The sequence below is a fragment of the Lucilia cuprina genome, chromosome 3, assembly GCF_022045245.1.
Source record: "Lucilia cuprina isolate Lc7/37 chromosome 3, ASM2204524v1, whole genome shotgun sequence".
Taxonomy (NCBI): Eukaryota; Metazoa; Arthropoda; class Insecta; order Diptera; family Calliphoridae; genus Lucilia; species Lucilia cuprina.
The window spans coordinates 1,493,224-1,506,058 of NC_060951.1; the positions used below are offsets into that span (position 1 = coordinate 1,493,224).

At 26.5% G+C, this 12,835-nt stretch overlaps 2 protein-coding genes across 2 annotated transcripts in view; one reads left to right on the top strand and one right to left on the bottom strand.

Annotated features, from left to right (window-relative positions):
* The window catches only part of LOC111682821 (nuclear pore complex protein Nup88), a 226,818-nt gene that overhangs the window by 176,957 nt on the left and 37,026 nt on the right, over positions 1–12,835 (bottom strand). The window lies entirely within an intron of this gene.
* Positions 7,451–8,201, top strand: LOC111675758 (proline, histidine and glycine-rich protein 1). The gene is made up of 3 exons (XM_023436586.2): positions 7,451–7,559; positions 7,624–7,738; positions 7,801–8,201. The coding sequence occupies exons 1-3, from the start codon at positions 7,500–7,502 to the stop codon at positions 7,878–7,880; spliced, it is 255 nt and encodes an 84-aa protein (XP_023292354.2). The 5' UTR covers positions 7,451–7,499; the 3' UTR covers positions 7,881–8,201.

Consider the following 12,835-nt stretch of genomic DNA (forward strand, 5'->3'; position numbering starts at 1 on the left):
GTCTATAGTCTAGTCTATAGTCTAGTCTATAGTCTAGTCTATAGTCTATAGTCTAGTCTATAGTCTAGTCTATAGTCTAGTCTATAGTCTAGTCTATAGTCTAGTATAGTCTATTTTATACACAAACAAAGCTTTTTCGTTAAAAGAATTTTTTAAATAAATTTTTAATTAACAAAATTTATTTATTCTTTAAGCTTTTTATATAGAGAAGCTTTAAAGCTATAAAAAACTTTATACATAAAAAAGAGCTTTTTAAGTATAAGCTTTAAAGAACTTTGTCAGTCTTTCAATAAACTTTTTACACTAAATTTATAATTAAACTTTCACACAAAAGCTTTTGTAAAGCTTTTTCTTATGAATATAAAGTTTTAAGCTTTTAAGTAAAAAAGACTTAATTAAAGATTTGCTTTTAAGTATTAAAAAGCGTCTCTCTTAAACCATCACAATCCTCAATGTATTTAATTAAGTCTTGTAGAAACAACTTCTTTGCCGTTAGAAAACTTTCAATAATTTAAAAATTCTTGAAATTTGTACATACTGCTGTCTTTATTAATAAACCAAACTCCTTCTGGAAATATACTCACGAAATTTTAATTGCAATTGTTTGGCAAATATTTTTATGAAATTAAAACACAAATTTTGTATTTGTTGAGGTGTGAATTATTAGCGCTAATGTCTTACAATTTTCAACACCAAAAACAGAAAAGTTTTTAAAATTGTTTTATGCAATATTTTAGCTACAAACCATATTGCCCTGTTTTTTTTTTGCCATTATTATCTATATCAATGAACTGTAAAACTTCTAAATAAACGCTTAAGGCTAAGAACAAAACAACAAAACATTTCATTACGTGCTTTAACTAAAAGTATGGCTTATTTGGGCGAAATAGAAAAGGGTTTTCTTTTTCTTATGGAAAACAAAAAAGAAGAAATTTTATCGATTAAGTTTGAAAAATAAAAACAGAAAACCAGATGTGTGTTTTTGTTAAAAGCTTTAACAATAAAAATTAATGTTACTAGAGTATTTTAACCACTAATCTTAAGAATGAATGTCGTAACATTTTATTTAGTTCGTTTGTTAATAATTGCCAAAAATGAATGACAAGACGTTCGTAGATTATTATTACAATAAACATAATTTGAAAGTTGTTTTTGCTAACCAAAAGTATGAGCAACAAACAAAAAAAGCACCCAGCCATTATTGAAATTGTTAGAAAAATAATATTAAACATAAAACAAGAACAACAACAACAACAAATAGCAGTCACAGAGAGCATACGGTCTCTGGGGGGTAATTAAAAATTACAATGACATTGCGATGTAGGCCTAGTCAAGACACTAAAACAAACAAGATCAAATTCGATTTTCTCGTTGAAAACTTGACGACAAAGAGGTTTTTTTTCCTCTTAAAACAAAAGGGTTGTTGTGGAAACACATTAGAAGGGGTTTGGGTTGGAGGGAGGTTGGTGTTATTAATATATTTTGGTTGTGGTGGCAACATCGTGGTTAGCAGCTTTTTTGAAAATTAACACCTAATTCGACTATACCTACTCGAAGTGTTAAGAAAAAATGTTACTTTGACGCGTTCAATTGAAGTTTTATTGTTTGGCATTTTGTTTGCCAAACAACAGCAGCAAAAAAAAAACATGGCTTTTAGGCGTTTCACAGCTCTATTACAAAATTATATTTATACTCTGCTCCCCTTCCCAAATTTATTACTACAAGCATATTCTTTGTTTTAAGAAAAATCTAACAACAAAAACAAAATGTTACAAACTTTCTTTGTCTCAAAAGTTTGTAAAGAGTTTGAGTTTCAGTTCTATTTGAGTACTCACGCATAACAATGTCATGAAGTATTTTATGCCTCAATTTCTTTGATACTCCTTTGGTATGTTTGACTCTAAAAAGGACTCGTTCGTAGTATGGATTTAATTCAAACGTTTGGTGTTTGTGTTTAGTAGCGCTTAAATGGTTTTTTTCGCTATTGTTGTTATTGTAGGTACTTATGGACTTTTTTGTACGTTTTTTTTTATAAGCCTTGTTGTTGTTTCTGTAAATTGACACCACAGAAATCAGTTAATAAGGCGATAAAAATATATAAAACAAAAATATCGAGAGCAGGAGATGGGGTAATAAAAGAAACTTTAACAAGTGCCTTATAACAATGTCAACACATTACTGGCAATATTGCCAATAAAGTTTAAAAATACAAGTTATGGATGATTTACAAAAACAATAAGCTTATTTTGTTGCTAGACTTAAAAGGAAGGGTGATTTGGTAGAAGATAATTACTTAATAAAGCAAAACTTTTTGCCCAAAAACTGTTGAAGGAAAAATGAAAACCTTAATAATTAAAGGCATAAAAGCTATTTTATATAAAAAAGCTTTTAATAACTTTTTAGCTAAAAATCTCAAGCTTAAATCAACTTTTTATACAAAAGCTTTCAATTATTTAAAAAAGCTTTAATTAACATTTTATATGAAAGCTTTAATAAGGCTTTTTATCCACATGACATGACAAATAACAAAAAAGCTTAATTAGGAAATTTTTAGGATAAACTTCTATAAAAAAGTCTCTACAAAAAAGAACTTCAGTCAGCTCAACTAATGCTTTTCATGCAAAAGTTTCAAGAAATGTTTTTAAAAGCTTTTGAAGAAAATGCATTGAGACATTTTTACAACAAACGAGTGAGGAAAGCTTTTGACAAAATTTAATGGAATTTTTTTAAAAACATAGACAACTATTTTTCTATAAAAACTTTAGAAACGGTTTAAGAATTTAAGAAAGCTTTTTTACAAAAACTTTTTTGGTAAATCTTTACTAAATCCTTTTCTACAAATTCTTTAAAATAACTTTTTCTAGAAAATCTTAAGAAAAATTTTTTCTACAAAAATACAAGGAAAAAAACCTTTACAAAAGCTTTTTCTACAAAATCTTTTGAAATGTTTTTTCTCAAAATTCTTTAGAAAAGCTTTTTCTACAAAATCTTTATAAAACTCTGATCTGCAAAATCTTTATAAAAGGTTTTTCTATAAAATCTTTAAAATACCTTTTTGTACAAAAACTTTAGAAAAGCTTTTTTTACAAAATCTAAAGAAAAGCTTTCTCTAAAAAATTTAAAGAAATCTTTTCGAAAAAAAATCAGCAGAAAGGTTTGTTTTACAAAATCTTTATAAACAATTTATAGGAAAGCTTTTTCTGCCAAATTTTTAGGACAGCTTTTAGTACAAAAAGCTGTCTTTTAGAAAAGCCTTTGCTAAAAAATCTAAAGAAAAATTTTTACTAAAAAATCAGCAGAAATCTTTATAAAAAATCTATAGGAAAGCTCTTTCTACAAAATCTATAGGAAAGCTTTTTCTACAAAAAAATTATATAAAAGTTGTAGTAATGATTTTCAACAAAATGTTTAGATAATGCTTTCTATACAAAATCTTTGGCTTTTTCCACAAAAGTTTTTTTAAGCTTTTTCTAAAAAATCTTTTTCAGACAAAATCCTTAGAAAAGCTTTTTCTAACAAGTTTTTAGGAACGCTTGTTATATAAAACGAATCCAAATTCTTATGTAAAAGCTTGAGGAGAGTTTTTTTTTCTACAAAAACTTAGGAAAAAGTTTTCTATTAAATCTTTAGGAAAACTTGTTATACTAAAAAGAAAGATTTTTATGTAAAAGCTTAAGGACATACTTTTACATGAAATATTTTTATTTTGGTACAAAATCTTGATAGTTCATTTTTCAAAAAAGCTTTTTTGGTAAAAATTTAAAAACGGAAATATGTAAGGAATTTGTTAGTATTTTAAAGTTTCTGTTTAAACTCAATGTTTGCTTAGCATCAAAAAAAGCTTTTTCTTTGTTTTACTTTATAGTTCAATCTAAAGTTTAGGTTTCTTTTTATAACAAAATTTATTGCTTTTAACTTTTAATAACTTTCAATTTATATACTTACTTAATATTTCCTGGTACTTTAATCATTTCTTAGCTTGATAATAACTCTGTGTGTAGAAATGACACTCTTGAGATTGATATTAAAAAATAAAAATAAAATATTTCGAAAATTTTCGTATCAGTAATAATTCAAATTTTCTTTTACAACATAAAGATATTTTGACCAAAGTTTTGTTTTTTTCTGTCTTCTTCAGGAGTTAGCTTTTTTTATTTTACTTTAAATTAAAACTCAAAAGTTTCCCTGGGTTACAGCAACTACTATGTATGTATATTGGTAGATAGAAAGGGGAGTAGGGGTGGTGTTGTAAGCAAAAGTTTGTAATAAAAAATATGTTTTTAAATAAAGAAAATAAAAGTTCAAGTGTGGTATGATGTGTTGTGGTGGTTAATAATAAAAAAATACAACAAAAACATTATATAAAATAATATTTTTAGCTTGCATTCATCGGCTTTAGTTTCATATACTTTCACTCATTCATTCATATAGAGACATTCATTCAGTTATACACTTTTTAGTTAGTCCTTCATTTCTTTAAGTTAAAACAAGGCAGCCGTGTATCCAAACCATCCAAGCCATCCATCCATCTATCTATCTGTACATTTATGTATTTATTTTATTTTCTTTTTTTTTCTCTCTTTTATTTTTTAAGCAATATCTATGAATGTATCTATGAATTTATTTTCTCCAAAGTTTAAGTTTATTTTTTTTTTTGCTATTTCAACGGTAAGGATGAAAGACAGCAGGCAAACTCGTATGTTTTGGTTACTATTCAACTGGTATGAAGGCCTTCTTGGGGTTTTGCTTTCTATACATGTAGAATTTTACGCCAGAAGTTGGTATCTACAAAGTAGTTTGCTTTTTTTTCTTCTTCTCTATACACAAACATATTTGGCTGGTATCTATCTGTATCTATCTAAATTTGTATCTATACATCTTTTTTATATATATATTTTAACAACATTTCATTTGAATCTGTATCTCAGTTTGTTTTTTTTTTCGTACTTTTTTATTTTATTTTATATTTTCTGATATTATGAACTCATTTGTAATCATTGCATTTCTTTGGCTTTGCCTTTTTTATGACTTTTTATTATTTGCCATGGCGTTACTTCCGCCATTGCTCAAACAAAATGGTGGCATATCCTCAAACAACATCTAACTGTACTTGTAGCTCTAACTGTACATGCAAAACTATATAGTAAAAATAAATAACTGAAAAACTAATAAAACTTTTCATTTTTTCTTCTACTTTTTTTCTACAATCTACTGGCGAAATAGGAAAAATATTGCAAATTTTATTTATATACATTACAAATACCACAGATATATCTTTAATTTTAAATACATAAACACAAACTTACATAAATAACAAATACGTTTGTGGTAGACAAGAGATTTTGTAAAGGTGGCAAATATGAAAAAAGAATTTATTGGAATAATTTCAACAAAATGTTGAAAGGAACAGAGCGAACGAGTTTAAAGCAAATAATTTGCATATTGGATTAAAATTTGTTTTAATGCTTTAGTGAATTATACAAAACCTAAAGTTACATAAAAGCTTTGAATTGGTTTGCTAAAGCCTTTAAATGTTAATGACCTTTTATGCAAAGATTTAGTCAATTTTGTAGTTAATAGAAATTAAAGCTTTCCGTAAGCTTTTTACTTAAAAACTTTTTTTTTTACTTAAAACTTTTACTTAAAAAAGTTGTCATAAGCTGTTTACTTAAAAGCTTTTTATAAGCTTTTTTTTACTTAAAAGTTTTTTATAAGCTTTTTACTTAAAAGTTTTGTATAAGCTTTTTTACTTAAAAGCTTTTTATAAGCTTTTTTTACTTAAAAGCTTTGTAAACATTTTTTACTTAAAAGCTTTTTATAAGCTTTTTTACTTAAAAGCTGTTTTATAAACTTTCTTACTTAAAAGCTTTGTATACCATTTTTTACTTAAAAGCTTTTTATAAGCTTTTTACTTAAAAGCTTTTTATAAATTTTTTTTACTTAAAAGATTTTTTATAAGCTTTTTTACTTAAAAGCTTTGAATACATTTTTTAATTAAAAGCTTTTTATAAGCTTATTTACTTAAAAGCTTTTAACAAGCTTTTTTACTCAAAAGCTTTTTTACATAAAAGCTTTTTACAAGCTTTTTTACTTAAAAGCTTTTTACATAAAAGCTTTTATTAAAAAAATGTTTATAATCTTTTTACTTAAAAGCTTGTAAGCCTTTTTATAATTTTCACAAGCTTTTTTCCCAAAAGCTTTTCGTAATATTTAAACTTAAACGATTTTTGTGAACATTTTACTTAAAAGCTTTTCCTAAGGTTCTGACATAAAAGCTTTTCATTTAAGTGTGTACGCTTAGAAAATTTTTAATTTAAAAACTTTTAGTAAGTTTTTATACACAAAGGAATTCAACTTAAGAGCTTAATTAAAGAGCTTTTACAGAAATATCTCAAAAAAGCTTTACACAAATGCTTAAAATTATATTTTAAACAAAAGTGGCATTTACTTTCTAGTTTAAAAACTAATTATTTAACTAAAGCTTAAAAAAGCTTGTTATACAACTACACATACAATATTTTTTACTAAAGTTTTAAAAAAAATCTTCTTATACAAAAGATGTATAGAGTTTTTATTACAATTTTGTTATCTAAAAAGATTTAATACATAATTCACAGAAATATCTCAAGTTTGGGAGTTTTCCACTCCCAAACGTCTATATTATGCAGAAAATTTAGAAAATTTTAGCTTTTTCTGATTCTTAACGAATGTTTTTGGTTTCAATCGATTTTTAACTGATTGATAATTGTCACATAAATATTATTTAGTATTTTGCCACCAATTTAATTATTTTATTTTCGTTTTCATTTAATTTATAAATAATTTGTTACTGATTTAATGATGATAAAAATGGAATGAAATAATGGCTAAAGCTGGCAACAAAAAAAGTACAGAAAACGAAGAGCCCTACAATAGCTTAATTTAAACATAAACTTAATCAAAATATTTGTTAACAATTGCTCAGTTCTTAGCTGTTTTTGTCTGTAATTATAGAAATTATTCTTCGTTTCTACAAGGTCCTACGAACCTAATTTTAAAAGGCTAAAGTATATATAGAATGTTTTCTTTTATTAAATATTTACTATCTCGCTACATTCAAATCTCATTTGTAACCTTAAGCATTTGGTCCTACGAACCCACATTAAGTATTTGAAAGAAATTTTTGGTCCTTTCAACAAAATATTCCCAACCAAAGCATTTTTCTTATAATATCAAAATAGGGTGTTAATTTTTGTGACTTCACACTTCACAACAATTATCCAAAGTGATGAAATAAAAATTATAAAAAAATAACAATTAAAACATGTTCAATTCTATAAACAAATAAATTGTCTATAATAGTTTTTGATAACAATAATTTCATAATATTTATAACAGAAAATGCACAAAATTTATATAATTTTATTTTAATTTCACATTTTGTTATGCATCGTTAAACAAAAAAGTACAACTTGTATAAATAGCTTAGTAATAGAATAGAAATTTTATTAAATAACAAAATGTGGTCGAAAGTAATAGTGTTTATGGCGGTAAGCTGTTTAATATGGGCAAATATGGCGGTAATTTGTGAAATATTTAGAAAAATAAAATTTTATTTAATTTTTTTTTGCATTACAACCACAGCAAGCCTATCCTCAAGGTAAGGGTCAGGGAAATGGATCCTGTGGTCCACCACCTAGTGGACCACCACCCAGTGGTCCTCCACCAAGTGGCATGCCTCCTCCTAATGGTCAAGGTGGTAAGTGCAGATGTCAACTTTCAAAAATTATTTATTTTATTTTCATTTCTTTCTTTACCTAGGTCCCTGTGGTCCCCCTCCTAATGGTGTTCCACCTAGTGGTGCTCCACCAGCAGCCACCACCCCAGCCTCCTCAGGTTAATAACATTTAAATGGCCAAGTCTGTTTTTTGTAAATTTTGTCTAATACATTTGTTTTGGGCTCTACTAAATGTCTGTGTATTAATTTTAATACGAAAACACAAACGAAAACAAAAAAATACATGAAAACCAAAAATAACATTAAAATGTTATTCAAATGTTTTACATATGACTAAAATTTTATTACTAGTATTAGTTGTAGTTGGATATATTTTTTGGATTTATACCAGTAGTTTGTTTATCTACCGCAGTAATAAATTTTCATGTTAATTATTTAGTATAAAAGCAAAAAACTATACACATATAATAAATAGGATAATACCCCAAAAATATATCTACTAGACGTATTAATAATATGAAATATTAAAGGATATATACCTGGCATTAGTTTAAGTTAAACGTTTTCAAAAAGTTAAATATAAAAATTCATGGGATTAATAACAAGAAATTAATTTTACACTAATTACTTATTTTCAACACCAAGGCACATATTCATTTCAGTTCTAGTTCAGTTCTTTTTCAGTTCTAGTTCAGTTCTAGTTCAGTTCTAGTTCAGTTCTAGTTCAGTTCTAGTTCAGTTCTAGTTCAGTTCTAGTTCAGTTCTAGTTCAGTTCTAGTTCACTTCTAGTTCACTTCTAGTTCACTTCTAGTTCACTTCTAGTTCACTTCTAGTTCACTTCTAGTTCAGTTCTAGTTCACTTCTAGTTAAGTTCTACTTCACTTCTAGTTCAGTTCTATTTAATTTCTAATTCCATGTAAATCCACATGTTGCTAGCAACACAAATTAATCACAAAATGTATGTGCAACATGTTTAACCATTACTTTTCATTCGAAAGTAAATTGTTGCCAAAAAAGGCTTTCTTTATTCTATTTATTAATATTATTTGTTTTTTTTTTTTTCATTTACAAATAACATAAATTTTAAATATGTATTTGTTTAAAGAAACCTCTCTATAATATTTTCAATGTTGAAAATTCTACCTCCTTTTCGGTGTATCCTTTTATTGGAAAACATAACAATCCTGGCATCCTGCTGCTATTATAGTGCCTTTCCTACGCCCTGCTATTGCTCTTTTTTCATTTCTTTTATAATAAGACATATACATTCATTATATTTTGCTCTATATAGATACAAAACATAATAATCATCATCTATATTCATGGATTAGTATTCAATTTTTATTTAGCTGTTTTTATTTTTTTTTTTCATACCACACGAAACCAACTTCATTGTTAAAACATCCTTGGTGTATCCAGAGCCCAACAACAATGGGGGTTAAATTGAAAATAAAAGGAAGAATGAAGGAATGAATGAACGGCAATGAACGAATGAATATATATTTTTTTAATATTTTTTACAGCTTAAGGTAAATTGGTAGACAAACGTATAAAAATTATAATATTGAAGATTACAAACGAAAAAGAAAATTGTATAAATTCGTATGCACGAGACAATATTGCCAAAGCGCTAATAAATTTACAACGTATTTTTTTTATCTTATTTTAGCTACATGTTGGTACACATTAGATTTTTTATTATTACTTACCTTTAAGAATAAAACAAAAAAATATTATATATAAAAAAATATGGGACAAAAAATTTAAATATCTCTAAGCTAAAGGTGGGTGTTTGAAATATTATTAGAAATGGTGAGAGTTGTGAACAACTGACTGTGTATACATGGCTGATGAGCTAAAAAATATTCTTGAATGATACTTTGTTTTTATACAACAACTACATACCTTTAAAATATATATCAAGGATAACAACAACAACAGCAACAAATATTAAGTACAACAAAAGCATATTAATGAATAATAGCTGCGCCATAGGGGTTAATAAGTAATCTGCATTTTTTGACATTTATTTATGTTTTAAGGATAATGAAAAAGATGTAGCATAAGGATCATTCACCAGAGTTTCTATACTTTGCTCTGCCATGAACTCTAGTTTATTTTTGTTTGCATTTTTATTTTAATGTTAAGGGATTTGTTGGAACCAAAATTTCAAACATTGAAAAGATATTGATGGCAATTTATTCATAATATAAATTATTAAATTAGGTTTGGTAAATTAGACGAATATTTCAAAAGTTATTGATTATTTTTTGGGAAAATGTGATAACATTTATAGGCTTTAGGCTAAAGTTATGAACTAGAACTGAACTAGAACTGAACTAGAACTGAACTAGAACTGAACTAGAACTGAACTAGAACTGAACTAGAACTGAACTAGAACTGAACTAGAACTGAACTAGAACTGAACTAGAACTGAACTAGAACTGAACTAGAACTGAACTAGAACTGAACTAGAACTGAACTGAACTAGAACTGAACTAGAACTGAACTAGAACTGAACTAGAACTGAACTAGAACTGAACTAGAACTGAACTAGAACTGAACTAGAATTGAACTGGAACTGAACTAGAACTGAAGTAGAAATCAAATAGAACTGAACTAGAATTGAACTATAACTGAATAGAAATAAAACTAGAAATGATCTCAAACTCGCTAATAAAATTAAAGCTTCTTTTAAATACGTAAATTACATGTTGCTCTAAAATACATTCCTTTAAACTTTGGCAACATGTTGCAAAATGTTGAAGAATGCTTGTGACCTTTGTTTTTAAGCTGATTTTGAATGAATATTGAAAGTATAAAGAGTAAAGAGTAAATCCCTAGCAAGGTTATACTCGCTAGTGAACCTAGAAATATTAACAACATGTTGCTTAAATCCATCAACATGTTGCTATGTTCATTCCCTTACAACTTTACTGTTTCTTACAAAACATTTTTTATGAAAAAATAAAATGTTTCCTTTCATTTAAAAAATAACTTTCCCTTCAATAGTTTTCTAACTGACAGTACCATTTTTTACCAAATCAAAACTAAATAGTCTGTTGTATCAAGACAATCAAAAAAAAAAAACTTTTAACTACAAAATTATAGACACTTTGGCTACACAACAGTTGTTTATTATTTAAACATTACTACCAAATTTCAACAAACCTTTTCCCATACTTTAGAAAATAAAAGAGAAAAATGATTGAATGTTAAACTACAACTAAAGGCAAAAGTTTTCTTAAACCAAAACAAATAAATAAAGAAAGAACGAAAGAAATCTTGACCATGATTACATGTCTAGAAAGGATGCTTAAATAGACAAACAACTACTGAAGCCTTTAAAGTCCTGTTTGATAAAAACTATATTTGAGTTAAGCGAAAAACCAGCCGTTAAAAGAGCGTGTAGTGTGTGAGTATTGAAAAGTTTGTTTCGAACTAACTCTAAATATCAATAACCGGAAGTTAAAGTTTTCTATCTATAACTTCTTTGAAAAACTCCCAAGGAATTCCCCAAAAATTTCATTTTAAGGAAAGGGATTGTCTTGTAATGTTGCAAGTTTTTTGTGTGTGTGTGTATGTGAGTGTGTTTAAATCTCATGTAGTTTTCTTAATAGATATTTGAGGTTTTTCCTGCAGCAGTAAAAAGGACTACTGATTTCTTACAAAATGGACAGTTGTTTATTTGGCAGATAACAAAAAAAAAAGGGTTTATGTTTATAAACAGTAAAATTCTTTAAATAAGTAATAAAATCAAAATAACAAATTAAGTGTTTTTGTGGAAAGGGAGCTGCGACGAGTTGGCAAATAATGAAGTGGTTGAGATGGAAGGATTTATAACAAACAAATATTGATTAAGCAGAAAATGAACAAATAGATTTTATCAGACAGATTTAAGTAAGGGCTAAGAGGGGAGAGAGAAAAGATTTTGGCAGACAAAGAAATCAAGTTATTTAAAAGTTAAACAAAATGGTAACAATACTTTGTTCGGGATAAACTTTGTAGACCAAAAGTTTCTGCAACATGTTGGCAACATGTTGCTTAATAAAACATATTGCTTAACAACATGTTGTAAACTATAGAAGTAAAGTTTCAATTAGTAGTCTTACAGCAACATGTTGCTAGAAATATCATATTAAAAAGAAACACTAATTAGAATCATCGAAGTATAATTTATTAATTAAACTACAAATCCTTTAAAATTTATAAAAATGTTAATTCCTGGCAACATGTTGCTTAATTCTGAGAAAACAATTTTACTGCTTAAACATTTCTTTTATATCTGCCTCAACAGCTACACATAAATGAAAAGTTTTCATATTTTATTTACAATTTCTTCATTTTGAATTTCTTTTAAAAAACTTTATTGAAATCTGTTTAACAACATCAAGTGTTAACTAATAAAAAGACATGTGTAGAAAATATCTGAATATTTAACAAAAAATATCAAATTATTTGCACAACAAAAAAAAAGAAAAATAAAATGATATTAAATAATTTAAATAAAAAAGTTTATTTTATTAAATGAAATACAGATTGTGTCTCTCAGCAGCTGTATAACTAACAACTTTTAATGACAATTTCATAAAAATAAGTATTTGCTTAAGTCAATATTTGCCAATAGAATAAAAAAACTCTTTTTTTTTGTTATTAATAATATAAAAACAAAAAGTATTTATATACATATTCTTACTTGTAAACTTAATAATGTTTAATTAAAATGTGTGTAGAGGGGGGGGGGAGGAGTAAGAATAAGATAAAGGGTGAATTATTATTTTTATTATATTTGTTTTACACACAATATTTTTTTCAGCAAAAGACATTTGATGGCAATATGATAACAAAAAAGTGCTTTTAAGTAGTAGAAATATTAGTAAAGTTTTTCAGAACAAATATTGTTTAGCAAACGTGTGTGCGTGTGTGTTGTTTGTGCATATTTTAATATTACTTTTATTTGATGATGGTAATAATTTTTGTTAATATGTTATATTATTTAAAAAGTTTTTCTTTTATTGGTTGGTTGGTTTACGTGGTAGTTCACTACACGCGAACTGTCAAGTAGAATCAAAGAGACCCCGTTTTGACCGGACCACTCCACTCGTCAGATGTTGAATT

What these genes read in the sequence shown, in the direction of transcription:
- LOC111675758 (XM_023436586.2), top strand. Translation starts at nt 7,500, where the DNA reads ATGTGGTCGAAAGTAATAGTGTTTATGGCGGTAAGCTGTTTAATATGG. An exon ending in TAATATGGGCAAATATGGCG is followed by an intron (nt 7,560 to 7,623) that starts GTAATTTGTGAA and finishes TTACAACCACAG; the next exon opens with CAAGCCTATCCTCAAGGTAA. An exon ending in TCCTCCTAATGGTCAAGGTG is followed by an intron (nt 7,739 to 7,800) that starts GTAAGTGCAGAT and finishes TTCTTTACCTAG; the next exon opens with GTCCCTGTGGTCCCCCTCCT.